General features: G+C 47.3%; 1 protein-coding gene and 1 pseudogene across 9 annotated transcripts in view; one reads left to right on the top strand and one right to left on the bottom strand.

The window, feature by feature from the left end:
- Positions 1-1,716: 1,716 nt before the first annotated feature.
- COMMD7 (COMM domain containing 7) overlaps positions 1,717-16,461 on the bottom strand; it is a 31,642-nt gene continuing 16,897 nt past the window's right edge. For 2 of the 9 annotated variants that reach the window (XR_013535054.1, XR_013535056.1), the window contains exons 4-10: positions 5,953-6,009; positions 5,832-5,869; positions 5,580-5,740; positions 4,470-4,560; positions 4,088-4,137; positions 3,047-3,095; positions 1,717-2,481 (exon numbers count right to left, since the gene is read on the bottom strand). Coding sequence is in view for 6 of the 9 variants with exons in the window: in XM_002747296.6 (XP_002747342.1) it covers positions 2,405-2,481; positions 3,047-3,095; positions 4,088-4,137; positions 4,470-4,560; positions 5,832-5,869; positions 5,953-6,009 (362 nt within the window). In the remaining 3 variants the exon portion in view is untranslated. Of the gene's footprint in view, positions 2,995-3,046; positions 3,096-4,087; positions 4,138-4,469; positions 4,561-5,579; positions 5,741-5,831; positions 5,870-5,952; positions 6,010-16,461 lie in introns of all 9 variants that reach the window. The other 7 variants (XM_017971850.4, XM_078371133.1, XM_002747296.6 and 4 more) reach the window with 4 other exon arrangements.
- LOC118153527 (glutathione peroxidase 1 pseudogene) lies at positions 13,019-13,583 on the top strand (annotated as a pseudogene).

Here is a 16,461-nt window from a genome sequence, read left to right as displayed (position 1 = left end):
CCACCCCAGCCTCTCAAGTGGCTGGGAAAATAAACATACGCCACCACGTTCAGCAAAAAGACAGAGTCTGGCTTTATTGCCCAGGCTGGAGTGCAGCGGCACAATCTCAGCTCACTGCAATCTCCACCTCCCAGGTTCAAGCAATTCTCCTCAGTCTCCTGAGTAGCTGGGATTACAGGCGCCTGACACCACGCCTGGCTAATTTTTGTATTTTTAGTAGAGACGCGTTTCATCATGTTGGCCAGGCTGGTCTTGAACTACTGACCTCATGATCTGCCTGCCTCAGCCTCCCAAAGTGCTGGGATTACAGCCATGAGCTACCGTGCCCGGCCATGTTCAGCAAATTTTTACATTTTTTGTAGAGACAGGGTCTCCCCATGTTACCCAGGCTGGTCTCAAACTCCTGGCCTCTAGCAATCCTCCTGCCTCAGCCTCCCAAAATGTTGGGATTACAGACTTAGAGATGTGAGCCACTGTGAATGGCCCTATCATTTCTATGTTGCGGGGGAACCTCTGGAAGGGTACCTAAGAAACTAACAAGAGAGGTTACCTATTGGAACAGGCCAGGAGTGGAATTAAGTAAATGGGAGACAAGGGAGAAGAGCCTTTTTGTTTTACTCTTTTTCATATTCTTTGATAAATTCACCTACTCTGTGATCCAGCAGTTCCATACACATGTAATTACCTTATAAATATGTATTTACCATATGTGCAAAATGACATATATACAAGGATATTCTGTTGTAGCATTATTTGTAAAAGAATGGAAACAACCTATACACCCATCAGCAGGAAACTGGTTAAATAAATCATCCATTTGAAGAAACAGGGTGCGTTTGTTACAAAGAATGATGCAGTTCTCTATGTTCTGATATGGAACGATTCCAAGTCAAATGGCAAAAAGCAAGGTGCAGGATGATGTGTACAAAATGCTACCATTTTTGTGGGAAGAAAAGTGAAACTATATGCATATCCGTTTGCAAATGCAGGAAATGTCTCCAGAACACAGAATAACAGTGGCTGCCCCTGGGGAGAACTAGGTAACTGGGAAATATGGTGGTAGGGAGGGATTATTACCTCACCCTGGGCATTTTTTTTTTTTTTTTTTGAGATGGAGTCTCACTCTGTTGCCCAGGCTAGAGTGCAGTGGCACAATCTTGGCTCACTGCAACCTCCGGCTCCCAGGTTCAAGCGATTCTCCTGCCTCAGCCTCTTAAGTAGCTAGGAGTACAGGCCATGCCACCATGCCCAGCTAATTTTTGTATTTTTAGGAGAGACAGGGTTTCACCACATTGGCCAGGATGGTCTTGATCTCTTGACCTTGTGATCCACCCGCCTTGGCCTCTCAAAGTGCTGGGATTACAGGCGTGAGCCATCGGGCCCAGCCATGGGCATGTTTTATCTATTCAAAACTGTGTAAAATTTCTGAGGAGGGGTGTTTGAGGAGGAAGAGCAGAAAAAGTCACATGCTAGGGTGGGGGCTAAAGCCATCTGTACACAAAGCACTTCAGATATTATACTTTTTCCTGAGGCTTTTAACCTGAGTTTCCCTGGAATTGCTCTTATAAATTCCAACTTTGGAACATACCCAATTTTACTGGAGACCCAGGATCTTCACAAAACCAGGAAGATAATTTTTGAAGACAAGAGCAAGCACTGGCTCTCTGCAAGGAACACGACTCTTTAATCCATGCAGAAAGACAACCGGGCCAGACCTTCACTTCAGAACCGTTTTTATTCATCATCTAACCAACAGAGGTAGTTGGCTTGAACCCAAACTAAGATGGCTCAAAAGGCCTGCCTCGTTATAACACAACAGGGCGAAACCAGAAGTGAGGAGAGTTTAGCCTCGGTTCTTTGCAGAGAAGACCGAGCATGTATTTATACACAGGTGCCTCATTACAAACTGATTGGCGGTGTTGCACCAGCACAGACCCAGAGTGTGCAGACATCCGTAAGGGCTCTGTACATGTGTCGTTCAGACAATCAGCCTCTTCCTCAGCCATAAACAAGCTCTTGCTTTTTGGGAGGAGAGTGATCAGCATGTTATCTGGAATGATAGCACCGTTTACTCTGGAACTTTGAAGGAGAGGTGACAACTTATTTTCTCCCCTATATCTGAGATGCAGTGGCCTGTGAGAGTATCTAAAATGTGTTCTGGAAGACAGATAGGTGGTGGTGGTTGCCATAACAGAGAGTTTACCCCAGAGTTTATAGGGTAATTGTGTTGGGCTCTTTAAGTAATTAATCCTATTGTTTTTTGGAAACCCTCTGCACCTGGGCTCCCGAGAAGCCGGTCCCATGGAGTGCCCCACAGGCCTGTGAGTGAGGTGCCTCTCAGAGCAGTCACCCAGGGAAGGGAGGAGGGCAGGGAACAGGGCCAGGGGAGATGTAGGGGCAGAAATCAGCAGAAACACTCCATGCTGGTTCTGACTCGCTCCATCTCGTGCAGGAAGCTGTAGAACTGAGGCAAGGTTAATTCTGGGGAGAGAAAATTCAGCTTCAGATAAATGTTTCCAACTCCACAGAATCATCCAAGAAAATTAATTTCCACCCAGAGTTTTTTTTTTTTTTTCTCTTTTGGCTTGGTACATCTAAGCAGCTCTTGATGGGTAATTGATCATAATAAAGAACTGAGAGACTTGAATGCAGAAGGTTCTCAGCTCCATAGGAAAAAAAGGGAGTGAGTGTTCAAATGGCACAGTTCCACGGCACAAAGAGATGAAAGGGCATCGTTCGGGATGTTCAATGTGACTTTTACGGCAAGAGCTTCTTGCTCGTCAACCTTCTTCTTCAATCCCAGCCTTTCCTTTCCCTCCCTTTCCCTTTTACAAAAAGGCTCTTCAACTTCGGGGGCTCCAGCCTGCCAATGGCTCACTAACACTCCTTGTGCCATCTTTCATGAGAGGAAAGGCAGTGGAATGGCTACTCCACAGCTGCAAATGACTGTTTTTATAGAAGACATGATTTGCGGTGAGCATCAGCAGCCCCTGACTGCAGAGAACACATAAAAGGTGAAAAGGCTCAAATGGGAATTCAGACTCACCTATATACACATTTTCGGTTTGATTTCCCTTTTTAACCACCAGCTTTAGCTGATTAAAGAAAAAGAAATAATTTAAATTAAAATAATGATGACTGGGCAAAGAAATTCTTTTCTTTTTTTTTTTGAGACGGAGTTTCGCTCGTTACCCAGGCTGGAGTGCAATGGCGCGATCTTGGCTCACCGCAACCTCCGCCTCCTGGGTTCAGGCAATTCTCCTGCCTCAGCCTCCTGAGTAGCTGGGATTACAGGCACGCGCCACCATGCCCAGCTAATTTTTGTATTTTTAGTAGAGACGGGGTTTCACCATGTTGACCAGGACGGTCTTGATCTCTTGACCTTGTGATCCACCCACCCTGGCCTCCCAAAGTGCTGGGATTACAGGCGTGAGTCACCATGCCTGGCCTGAAATTCTTTTTTTTTTTTTTTTTTGAGATGGAGTTTTGCTCTTGTTACCCAGGCTGGAGCACAGTGGTGCGATCTCGGCTCACCGCAACCTCCGCCTCCTGGGTTCAAGCAATTCTCCTACCTCTCAGCCTCCCAAGTAGCTGGGACTACAGGCTGCGCCACCATGCCCAGCTAAATTTTGTATTTTTAGTAGAGACAGGGTTTCACCATGTTGACCAGGATGGTCTCGATCTCTTGACCTAGTGATACACCTGCCTCGGCCCCCAAAGTGCTGGGATTATAGGCGTGAGCCACCGTGCCCGGCCTGGCAAAGAAATTCTTAAAGCCCTTTCACTTAATTAAGCTTCCAACCTGAGAGTCATACGGGAGCAGTCTGGAGCATCCCACCACCGAAAATTCTAACAATTCCCACGATTATAGAACAATTACACTTTAATGAATAATACTAGGATATGGCCATTTGAATGTAGGCATGTTAGTGACCACATCTTTAGCTGGCTACACTACTCTGAGATATATAAGGTACTTCAGTAAAACACCCATTTAAATGGATATTTAAAGAAACCCAGTGTAGATTTGATAATTTTTAACTGAGTCAAAAATCTACCCATTTTCAAGGATCAGGAGAAGACTTACTTGTAAAAATATACTTCCCACTTTCTCCAGTTCACTGCTCCCAGAGGTCACTGTGACATTAAAAAAAAAAAGAGAGAGAGAGAGAGAAGTAACAAGTGACTGATTGAGGACTTACCCTGAAGACCTCAATTTTGCAGTGGTCCAGCAGAAGCCATGTGGGGCCCAGTATGAGGGCAGCAAGGTGTGCTCTTTGGAAAGTCAGCTTATCCAGAGCCATGAATGAAAACAGCTACTGACTTCGGACAGAATACAAAGCAGCTGCTGCTGCCCCAACAGTGCTGGGGACTGCGACATGCCTTCTTCCCCATAGTGGCTGTGTTACAGCCTCTGCAACCCACCCCTGTACCACCCAAATAACCCAGGACTGCTTATAACTAGTTACCTCCAAATTTCCACTCCATATCAATGAGCTGGTTAATCATCAGAGTCTGACCTATGGCCCACTGAGCAAGGGTGGGGGCATTCTGCTTCCACTGGAACAAAAGCAAAAGCCAAAGTCAGTAACAATAGGAAGAATCTCCCCTCTCCATCCTGCCCCAAACATTGCAATATTTAGCATTTACACAGATAGTGGGGAGGGTGCAGAACCAAGGGCTCAGGCTATATGCACATAGCTAGTGAAGGAGGGGTACAAAGTGGCAGACCACAACATAAATGTTTTATTTTTCATTCCAAGATTTGTTCCATCTTGGAATAAAAATGGTGCTGCCCTCATACTGGCGCCCACATGGCTTCTACTGGACAATGGCAAAACTGGGGTCTTCACGGTAAGTTCTCAATCAGTCACTTGTTTTTTCTTTGTCACAGTGACATCTGAGAGCAGCAAACTGGAGAAAGCAGGAATATTGTTACAAGTAAGTCTTCTCCTGATCCGTGAAAATGGGTAGATTTTTGACTGGGGCAAACCAGGAGAAATGATTAGAGATGCACTGAATAGTGCTGGTTAAAGCTGTGTGTCTGACACCCGCTTGAAGCCAAATGAAAACCTTAGGCTGGGGAGGCCAGGCACGGTGGCTCACGAGGCCAAGAGATTGAGACTATCCTGGCTAACATAGTGAAACCCTGTCTCTACTAAAATAAAAAATTATCTGGGCGTGGTAGCACAAGCCTGTAGTCCCAGCTACTCAGGAGGATGAGGCAAGAGAATTGCTTGAACCCGGGAGGCGGAGGTTGCAGTGAGCTGAGATCGCTTCACTGCACTCCTGCCTGGAGCCTGGTGACAGAACGAGACTCTGTCTCAAAGAAAAAGAAAACCTTAGGCTGGGGAAATGATGATACTGATGGATGGTATGGCCATACTCGACATTTCCCATCGTTTTCTCTCTCCGTGAAATAAAAGCAAGGGACCAGGAGTGGTGGCTCACGCCTGTAATCCCAGCACTTTGGGAGGCCAAGGTAGGTGGATCACCTGAGGTCAGGAGTTTGAGACCAGCCTGACCAACATGGTGAAACCTCGTCTCTACTAAAAATATATAGGTAAATTCAGACTCACCTATATACACATTTCCAGTTTGATTTCCTTTTTATAAAATTAGCCGGGCATGGTGGCACATGCCTGTTATCCCAGCTACTTAAGAGGCTAGGGCAGGAGAACTGCTTCAACCCGGGAGGCAGAGGTTGCAGTGAGCCACGGTCATGCCATTGCACTCTAGCCTGGGCAACAAGAGTAAAACTTGGTCTCAAAAATAAATAAATAAATAAATAGCAAAGGATCTTAATTAACCTTGATTAAAAGGAATTATACCTTTTCAGCAAAGTAAGTGGCTTTTTCCTCACTAAGACCTATAAGAGAACAGAAGGAGACATTAACATAATCAAAAGCCTCAGAAGCCAGTCACCCTGAGCAATCTTGGCCAATGACCTACCCAGAGTTATGAAATCCACCTGAACCTGCTTGGCTGTGAGACTCTTCTTCAAAGCACCTGGGAGGCAGGGGAGAAGGCAGTTAGAAAGGCAGAGCAGTGAATTAGTTGGCAATAAGTATTTAATGACCACAATCTACGTGACCCAAAGGACAAAAGGAACACCCAAAGAAACACCCAAAGACGGCCAGCTCCATGAAGATCTCAATCTAGCCATGGGGAAAGAGCATCCGAAATGACAAGAAAACAAGAAAGACAGTACATTTTAAAATTTATTTATTTTGGCCGGGCGCCATGTAATCCCAGCACTTTGGGAGGCCAAGGCAGGCGGATCACTTGAGGCCAAGAGTTTAAGACCAGCCTGGCCAACATAGTGAAACCTCACCTCTACTAAAAATACAAAAAAAAAAAAAAAATTAGCCAGGCATGGTAGTGGGCACCTGTAGTCCCGGCTACTTGGGAGGCTGAGGCAGAACTGCTTGAACCTGGGAGGTGTAGGTTGCAGTGAGCCAAGATCACGTCACTATACTCCAGCTTGGTGACAGAGCAAGACTTGGTCTCAAAAAAAAAAAAATTATTTCTTTTCTACAGCTCTGAAAATTTATTTTTTAAATTAATTAATTTATTTTTATTTTTTTGAGATGGAGTCTTGCTCTGTCACTCAGGGTGGAGTGCAATGGTATGATCTTGGCTCACTGCAACCTACACCTCCCAAGTTCAAGTGATTTTCAGCGTCCTGAACAGCTGGGACTATAGGCATGTGCCACCACACCCAACTCATTTTCGTATTTTTAGTAGAGATAGGGTTTTACCTTGTTGCCAGGCTGGTTTCGAACTACTGACCTCAAGTGATCCAATCACCCTGGCCTTCCAAAGTGCTAGGATACAGGGATGAGAGCCACCATGCCCAGCTCGTTTTTTCAATTGTACAACACAATTATTTATCCCTCCAGCAAGTGTGAGAGAAGTCAGAGACAAAAGAAAAGACTTCATAGACTTGGGGATGGGGCAGCTGGTCTGAGGAACGAGTAAGGCTACGGATTCCTGGAGCAAGAGGCAGGAGAACGCAATGTCAGGCTGGGCATAGGGGCAACCACCTAGAGCCCCACAGTGCATTATACAGCCACTACTGCATGTGGTTATGCAAAAAAATTTTTTTTTCTTGAGACAGAGTCTCCTTCTGTTGCCAGGCTGGCACGATCTCAGCTCACTGAAACCTCCAACTCCCTGGTTCAAGCGATTCTCCTGCCTCAGCCTCCCGAGTAGCTGGGATTATAGGCATGCAACATCACACCTGACTAATTTTTGTATTTTTAGTAGGGACGGGGTTTCACCGTGTTGGCCAGGATGGTCTCAATCTCCTGACCTCGTGATACACCTGCCTCACCCTCCAAAGTGCTGGAATTACAGGCGTGAACCACCGCACCCGGCCTAGTTTTTTTTTTTTAAGATGGAGTTTCACTCTTGTTGCCCAGGCTGGAGTGCAATGGTACAATTTTGGCTCACTGCAATCTCCGCCTCCTGGGTTCAAGCAATTCTCCTGCCTCAGCCTCCTGAGTGGCTGGGATTACAGGCATGCGACACCACACCCAGCTAATTTTTTTATTTAGTAGAGATGGGGTTTCACTATGTCAGTCAGGCTGGTCTCAAACTCCTGATCTCAGGTGATCCACCTGCCTTGGCCTCCCAAATTGCTGGGATTACCAGTGTGAGCCACAGTACCCTGGCCGGTTATGCAAATTTTAATTAAATAAAATTTAAAATTCCATTCCTCAGTCTCACTATTTCCTGTGTCAAACAGTCGTACAAGGCCAGGGTCCATTGTAATGAACACCGAAGATCTGCTGAGAAAGTTCTATTGGGTGGTGCTGTCCTAGGAAGTAAGCTTCCACGTGGTACACCAAGCTGGATTAAACAGACTAACCTCTACAACTCACAAGTCATTTCCAGAGGGGCTGTGAAAACGTCTTCTCAGAAGCCCTAGGAACACTCCTGTGTGGTGGCCACCTTGTTTTGCTAGGCTCCGATTCCTGAAAACAAAGCCAGCAATCTGGGCTTCTCAAAGTTTAACCTGCAGGCTACATCCCCATAGTCACAATTTGGCCACCACTCTCAAATTTTCCACTTCTTAGTTCGCCAGAAAATGACTAATTAAGGAATAGGAAGATGCCCACCACCATCAAGGGAAAGCCCTGAACCTATACCCTACACCCAAGTCCCCACCCCCACCCCCACCTCACTCCAGAAAAACAATCCTAAAGGCTGTTGTAGCGGTAAAATCAACCATGTAAACAAAGGGAGGAAATCTCTTATCTCCAAAATCAGACTGAGCAAGGAAGCCACATAGAATAAAAACTGCAAGACCCCAGGAAACCTTAGCCATAAAGGCCCTCTGAGAAGGTGGCTACTACCCAGCCAATCCAATTAACTCGTAATACCGCGACTACAGCTCCTTAGTTTATATCCAATTCAAATCAAATATTTGACAATGCCAAAACGCTGTGAAGTGGGCTTCATTATTGTAACTTTTTTTTTTTTTTGAGACGGAGTTTCGTTCTTGTTACCCAGACTGGAGTGCAATGGCACGATCTCGGCTCACCACAACCTCCGCCTTCTGGGTTCAAGCAATTCTCCTGCCTCAGCCTCCTGAGTAGCTGGGACTACAGGCGCGCACCACCATGCCCAGCTAATTTTTGTATTTTTAGTAGAGATGGGGTTTCACCATGTTGACCAGGATGGTCTCGATCTCTTGATCTTGTGATCCACCCTCCTTGGCCTCCCAAAGTGCTGGGATTAGGCGTGAGCCACTGCCTCCGGCCTGACTTTTTTTTTTTTTTGAGACAGTGAGACAGGGCTTCACTCTATCGCCCAGGCTGGAGTGCAGTTGGGCAATCTCAGCTCACCTCCCCCCGCCTGGGGGCTCAAGCAATTCTCCCACCTCAGCCTCCAGCATAGATGGGACTACAGGCATGTGCCACCACACCCAGTCAACTTTTTGAATTTTTATAGGAGCAGAGTCTTGCCACGTTGCCCAGGCTGGTCTCAAACTCCTGGACTTAAGCAATCCACCTGCCTTGGCCTCCCAAAGTGCTGGGATTACAGCCGTGAGCCACCATGCCCAGCTATTATTGTAACTTAATTTACCAGTAAAGATTGAGCATTTTGGGGAGAAATCTGGCAAATCCATGTAGTCAAGAATTGCGCTGCCAAGAATTTACCCAACCAAGATACACCCAAAAAGCACACTGAAATATAACAGGGGAAGCTCTTTAGCAATGTGGATAGTAGGGATGAAAGGTCATGGAGAGACCAGGCATGATGGGTCACACCTATAATCCCAGCACTTTGCGAGGCCTAGGTGGGGGAATCACTTGAGCCCTGTTCTAAACCAGCCTGAGCAACATGGCAAGACTCTGTCTCTACAAAAAATACAAAACTTAGCCAGGTGTGGTGGCACGCCTGTGGTCCCAGCTACTTGGAAGCTGAGGTGGGAGGATCCCTTGAGCCATGGAGGTGAAGGCTGCAGTAAGCCAAGATGGTTGACACCGTACTCCAGCCTGGGCGACAGTTGAGATCCTGTCTCAAAAAACAATCAGACAAATAAACAAATGTCATGGATAGCATGCTGGTTACATTCACACAGCCTGGGTGCCAAGATGACTTTAAAACTCACATCAGGATGGATGTGGTGGCTCATTCCTGTAGTACCAGCACTTTGGGAGGCAGAGGTAGGATTGATTGAGCCCAGGTATTTGAGACCAGCCTAGCCAACATGGTGAAACCCCATCTCCACTAAAAATACAAAAATTAGCCAGGTGTGGTGGCACATGCCTATGGTCCCACCTACTTTGGAGGCTGAGGCAGAATCACTTGAACCCGGGAGGCAGAGGTTGCAGTGAGCCGAGACTGCACCACTGCTCTCCAGCCTGGGTGACTAAACAAGTGTTACTTAAAAAAAAAAAAAAAAAAAAGGGAAACAGTTAAAGGAACAAGGCCACAACAGTCAGCAAATGACAGAGCCAAGTGGCTTGCAGGCCAGAGGGTCCTCAACACCAAGTTCTTTCTACTCCAGGTAATTCTCAGAGGCTCTCTTGGTGCTGCGGTACCAGGCAATGCCTCGACAGTTGCTGACAATGAAGGCAACCAAGCTGCAGGGACCGAAGAGCAGGCTCTCCGTCCTGAAGTTACCTGGGGAGGGCAGAGGCCAGACTCGAAACATGGAGTGGCATCATGCTAGGCCTCAAGCTCTTAACTTCTTTTTCAGCTTTTTCCTGTGGTGATTCCTTTGTCCTAAGCAAATGCCAGCACAAGAGAGACCTGCAACCTTTGACCCTATGTCAGATAGAATGAAAATTGTGTTGGGGCCTCTTGGACGATGAGGTTGAGGAGGCATAGTATTAGGAAAAATAAATGCATGCTGAGCTTAATACTTAGGTGGTGGGTTGAAAGGCACAGCAAACCACCATGGCACACTGTGTAATAAACCTGCACATGTACCCCAGAACTTAAAAAAAGGAAAGAAAATTATGTAAACTCCACAAGCTGCAGTCAGCAGAACATGTTACATGGGGAAATTTAAGAACATCCTTCTTCACAGATAACCTTGAGATGGTCTTAAAAGTCCACAGGCACCAATTTTCTTTTCTTTTCTTTTTTTTTTTTTTTTTGAGACGGAGTTTCCCTTGTTACCCAGGCTGGAGTGTAATGGCGTGATCTCGGCTCACCGCAACCTCTGCCTCCTGGGTTCAGGCAATTTTCCATGGTCCACCATGTTGACCAGGATGGTCTCGATCTCTTGACCTCGTGATCCACCTGCCTCGGCCTCCCAAAGTGCTGGGATTACAGGCGTGAGCCACCATGCCCTGTCCTTCTTTTCTTTTTTTTTGAGATGGAGTTTCATTCTTGTTGCCCAAGCTGGAGTGCCATGGCACGATCTTGGCTCACTGCAACCTCCGCCTCCCAGGTATAAGCCATTCTCGTGTCTCAGCCTCCAAAGTACCTTGGATTACAGGCACGCACCAACACCATGCTTGGCTATTTTTTTTTTATTCAGTAGAGACAGAGTTTCATCATATTAGTCAGGCTGGTCTCGAACTCCTGACCGCAGGTGATCCACCCGTCTCGGCCTTCCAAAGTGCTGGGATTACAGGCGTGCACCACCACCGTGCCCAGCAACAGGCACCAATTTTCACCAGAACAGTTGCCTTAGTCAAACCCTCAAAGCTGTCAAACAGTATGAAGAGCAAAACAAAGGGAAGTGAGGATGAGGATTTCAGTTTTGCCAAGAGGGCTGGGAAAACAGCAAACACTGTTCTTACTCAGTGTAAAAAGGGGAGCCCCAGAAATGGACACAGGCATGGTGAAAACTCCTGGAGGATGAAGCAGATGGGAGAAGATGGTCAGCTGCTTTCATCCAGTCATTACTGACCCCGAAGGCTGACCAGCTGAAGCCACCCTGTGAGGCTCGCAGAGAACAGAGGTCGCAGTCATACACGCACATTTACTGAGCACTGCCATGTGCCTCTACTGTGCTAGATGTTGGGAAACATCAAGGTACTGAACAGACAACAATCTCTGTCCTTATGAGGCTTCCATTCTACGGGCAGGAGAAAGATCACAGCAATAATGTAATACGCAAGACATAAAGGGTATAAGAAGGGAGAAAGTGCCATGGAGAAAACAGTGTGGTGGCATGAGGCAGGCAGTCTTGGGGAATTTGGTTCAATGTTTGATTAAATACCACTTGTGACTATACTTCATTGCTGATTATTCTTTTGTGTGTGTGTGTTGCTGGAAAGAACTCATTGGGGAGTGGGAAAGAGAGGTATCTCCTTTTCATAAAATAAAATCAGCTACTCATCACCCACAGGGGCCAGATATCTTGCTAAGTATTAAAATAAAAATAGGGCTGGGCATGGTGGCTGTATTTCCAGCACTTTGAGAAGCCGAGGCAGGCAGATCACCTGAGGGTCAGGAGTTTAAGACCAGCCTGGCCAACATGGTGAAACCCTGCCTCTACTAATAATACAAAAACTAAGGCTGGGCCTGGCGACTCACACCTATAATCCCAGCACGTTGGGAGACCAAGGCAGGTGAATCACAAGGTCAGGAGGTTGAAATCATCTTGGCCAACATGGTGAAACCCCGTCTCTACTAAAAATACAAAAATTAGCCGGGCATGGTGGCATGTGCCTGTAGCCCCAGCTACTCAGGAGGCTGAGGCAGGAAAATCACTTGAATCCAGAAGGCAGAGGTTGCAGTGAGCCAAGATCTAGCCATTGTACTCCAGCCTAGGTGACAGAGCAAGACTCCATTACAAAAAAGTAAAAAAATAGCCAGGCACATAAAATAGTCGTTTATGCCTGTAATCCCAGCACTTTGGGAGGCCGAGGTGGGCAGATCACAAGGTCAGAAGTTTGAGACCAGCCTGACCAACACGGTGAAACCCTGTCTTTACTAAAACTACAAAAATAAGCTAGGTGTGGTGGCCATGCCTGTAAGCCCAGCTACTCAGGAGGCTGAGGCAGGAGAATCGCTTGAACCCAGGAGACAGAGGTTGCCATTAGCTGAGATCATGCCATGGCACTGCAGCCTGGGCTCAGAGCGAAACTCCATCTCAAAAACTAAAAATAAATAAACAAATCAGCCAGGCGCAGTGGCTCACGTCTGTAATCCCAGGACTTTGAGAGGCCAAGGCGGGCAGATGATGAGGTCAGGAAATCAAGACCATCCTGGCCAACATGGTGAAACCCCGTCTCTACTAAAATACAAAACATTAGCTGGGCGTCGTGGCGCGCGCCTGTAGCCCCTGCTACTCAGGAGGCTGAGGCAGGGGAATCTCCTGAACCCAGGAGGCAGAGGTTGCAGCGAACTGAGATTACACCACTGCACTCCAACCTGGCAACAGAGCAAGACTCCTCTCAAAAAACAATAACAACAGAGCTACGCCATGTGTGCTGCTAGCTAGCGGTGGCGGTGTCCCAATTGGTGTACGCCCTCTTGACGCTCCCCATGGCTGGTGGGGAGCCTGTAAGCCTAGGCTCCCTGTGGGGCAAGGCGCTGCTTATCAAGAATGTGGCGTCCCTCTGAGGCACCACGGTCCGGGACTACACCCAGATGAACAAGCTGCAGTGGCGCCTTGGGCCCAGTGACCTGGTGGTTCTCGGCTTCCCGTGCAACCAGTTTGGGCATCAGGAGAACACCAAGAAAGAAGAGATTCTGAATTCCCTAAAGTACGTCCAACCTCGTGGTGGGTTCCAGCCCAACTTCTCGTTCTTTGAAAAGTGCGAGGTCAACGGTGTAAGGTCGCACCCTCTCTTAGCCTTCCTGTGGAGGCCCTGCCAGTGCCCAGCAATGACGCCACGGCACTCATGACCGACCCGGTCTTCAGTGTCTCTAATGTGTGGCAACGATGTTGCCTGGAACTTCAAGAAGTTCCTGGATGGCCCTGCCGGTGCCCCCGTGCACAGGTACAGCCGCGCTTCCAGACCATTGACATTGAGGCTGACATCCAAGCCCTGTTGTCCCAACGGTCCAGCCATGCCTAGGGTGCCCCTCCTACCCTGACTGCCTGGCAGTTGCAGTGCTGCTCTCTGGGGGATTTCCATCTATGAGGGTGTTTCCTCTAAACCTACAAGGAGGAACACCTGATCCTCCAGAACATACCCCCTTGAGATGAGTGCTAGTCCTGTCCATCCCAGTCTCTCTGCCAGGACAAGGCAAATTTCCCCACTAATAAAGTACTGGGTGTCAGCAAAAAAAATGATAATAATAATTTTTAAATTAATTAATCAAAAATAAATAAGTTAATTAAAATCAGGCTTAAATAGGGGCCTACTGCTAAGTTATCTATAATCTCAGCTAGGGAACAACACATAACAATAACGACAATCATAATATTAGCAGCAGTGTGCCACGATACAGTGAAGTGAGCACCTTATTACACTTACTATCTTTATCCTTATAACAAAAGTATGAGTCTACTATTAGTTCTCAGGTACCATTAGGTCTTAGAGCTGTTAAGTGCCGGGTAAGTGAACGAGCACAGGAGGGCCACACAGAAGCGACGTGCTGGACTGGAGTCCTATCTAAATCCTGATGGAACCCACTCCAAACAAAATGCAGCAGACAATGGGAAATAATCGACCTTGTCTTTTCCTTTTAGATATGATAATTGCATCGGTAGTTTGATAATGGGGAAATTCCTTTTATCTCTTGGAGATAGATAACTAGATACTCAGGAATAAAACAGTATGTCTTATACTGCCTTTAACATAATCCACTTTGCACTGGACATGTTGCCCACACCTGCAATCCCAGCTACTCACCAGCCTGAGGTAGGAGGACTGCTTGAAGCCAGGAGTTAGAGACCAGCCCAAGCAACACAGCACGATCCCCACATCTCTAAAACTAAACTACAGTCATCCAGTTAAGAGCAGTGAGGAGCCATGAGTGGGGTACACATGAATCAATCTGGCCATGGGTTAATAACTTTTGAAGGGTTTTCTTTGGTTTGTTTTTAGAGACAGGGTCTTGCTCTGTTGTGCAAACTGGAGTGCAGTGGTGCAATCATGACTCACTGCAGCTTGGACTCCTGGGCTCAAGGGAACTTCTTGCCTCAGCCTCTGAAGTAGTTGAGACGACAGGCAAGTAGTTGGGACTACAGGTGTGCACTACCATGCTCAGTTAAATTCATTTATTTATTTAGAGACAGAGTCTCACTCTGTTGCCCTGGCTGGAGTGCAGTGATGTAATCTTGGCTCACTGCAACCTCTGCCTCCCATGTTCAAGCGATTTTCATGCCTCATCCTCCAAGGTAGCTGGGATTACAGGCGTGTGCCACCACACCCGGCTAATTTTTGTATTTTCAGTAGAGACAGCGTTTTGTCATGTTGGCCAGGCTGGTCTCAAACTCCTGGCCTCAAGTGATTCACCCGCGTCGGCCTCCCAAAGTGCTGAGATTACACGTGTGAGCTACCATACCCAGCCAATTTTTTTCATTTTTTGTAGAGGCAGAGGTTATGCTGCCCAGGCTGTTCTTGAACTCCTGGCTTCAAGAGATTCTCCCTCTTTCACCTCCCAAAGTGCTACGATTATAGGCATGAGTCATTGTGCCTGGCTGAAGTCAGGTGTTTTAAAGAATTACATACTAAATAGTACAAGAAAAAAAATTTTTGTTTGTTTTGCTTTTTTTTGAGACTGAGTTTCACTCTTGTTACCCAGGCTGGAGTGCAATGGTGTGATCTCGGCTCACCGCAACCTCCGCCTGTGGGGTTCAAGCAATTCTCCTACCTCAGCCTCCCAAGTAGCTGGGACTACAGGCTGAGCCACCATGCCCAGCTAAGTTTTTGCATTTTTAGTAGAGACAGGGTTTCACCATGTTGACCAGGATGGTCTCGATCTCTTGACCTAGTGATCCACCTGTCTTGGCCTCTCAAAGTACTGGGATTACAGGCGTGAGCCACCGCGCCTGGATGAAAACAATTCTTTAAAAGGCCGGGCAAGGTGGCTCACACTTGTAATCTCAGCACTTGGGGAGGCTGAGGTGGGTGGATCACCTGAGGTCAGGAGTTTGCGACCAGCCTGGCCGACATGGTAAAACCCCCTCTCTACCAAAAAAAAAAAAAAAAAAGCCAGGCATGGTGATGAGTGCCTGTAATCCCAACTACTCAGGAGGCTGAGGCAGGAGAATCACTTAAACCCAGGAGGTGGAGGTTGCAAAGAGCCGAGATTGTGTCACTGCACTCGAGCCTGGGTGACAGAGTGAGACTGCATCAAAAAAAATAAATGAATAGAGCTTCGGGAACCGCGGCTTGGGTGTAGACATGGCCAAGTCCAAGAACCACACCACACACAACCAGTCCCGAAAATGGCACAGAAATGGTATCAAGAAACCCCGATCACAAAGATACGAGTCTCTTAAGGGGGTGGACCCCAAGTTCCTGAGGAACATGTGCTTTGCCAAGAAGCACAAGAAGGGCCTAAAGAAGATGCAGGCCAACAATGCCAAGGCCATGAGTGCACGTGCCGAGGCCATCAAGGCCCTCGTAAAGCCCAAGGAGGTTAAACCCAAGATCCCAAAGGGTGTCAGCCGCAAGCTCGATCGACTTGCCTACATTGCCCACCCCAAGCTTGGGAAGTGTGCTCGGGCACGCATTGCCAAGGGGCTCAGGCTCTGCCGGCCAAAGGTCAAGGTCAAGGCCAAGGCCAAGGCCAAGGATCAAACCAAGGCCCAGGCTTCAGCTCCAGTTTCAGTTCCAGCTCAGGCTCTCAAAGGTGCCCAGGCCCCTACAAAGGCTTCAGAATAGATATCTTTGTCTGCCAATGTGAGGACAGAAGGACTGGTGTAACTCCCCTGGGGCTGCCATCTGCATGGGGCTGGGGTCCTCCTGTGCTATTTGTACAAATAAACCTGAGGCAGGAAAAAAAATAATAATAAATAAATAAATAAATAAAATGAATAAAATAAAAACAGGCTGGGTGTGGTGTCTCACGCCTGTAATCCCACCACCT

The sequence above is a fragment of the Callithrix jacchus genome, chromosome 5 (genome assembly GCF_049354715.1).
Source record: "Callithrix jacchus isolate 240 chromosome 5, calJac240_pri, whole genome shotgun sequence".
NCBI classification, from domain to species: domain Eukaryota; kingdom Metazoa; phylum Chordata; class Mammalia; order Primates; family Cebidae; genus Callithrix; species Callithrix jacchus.
The sequence above is the reverse complement of the archived record's forward strand: the minus strand, read 5'-3'. Positions and strand labels throughout refer to the sequence as shown.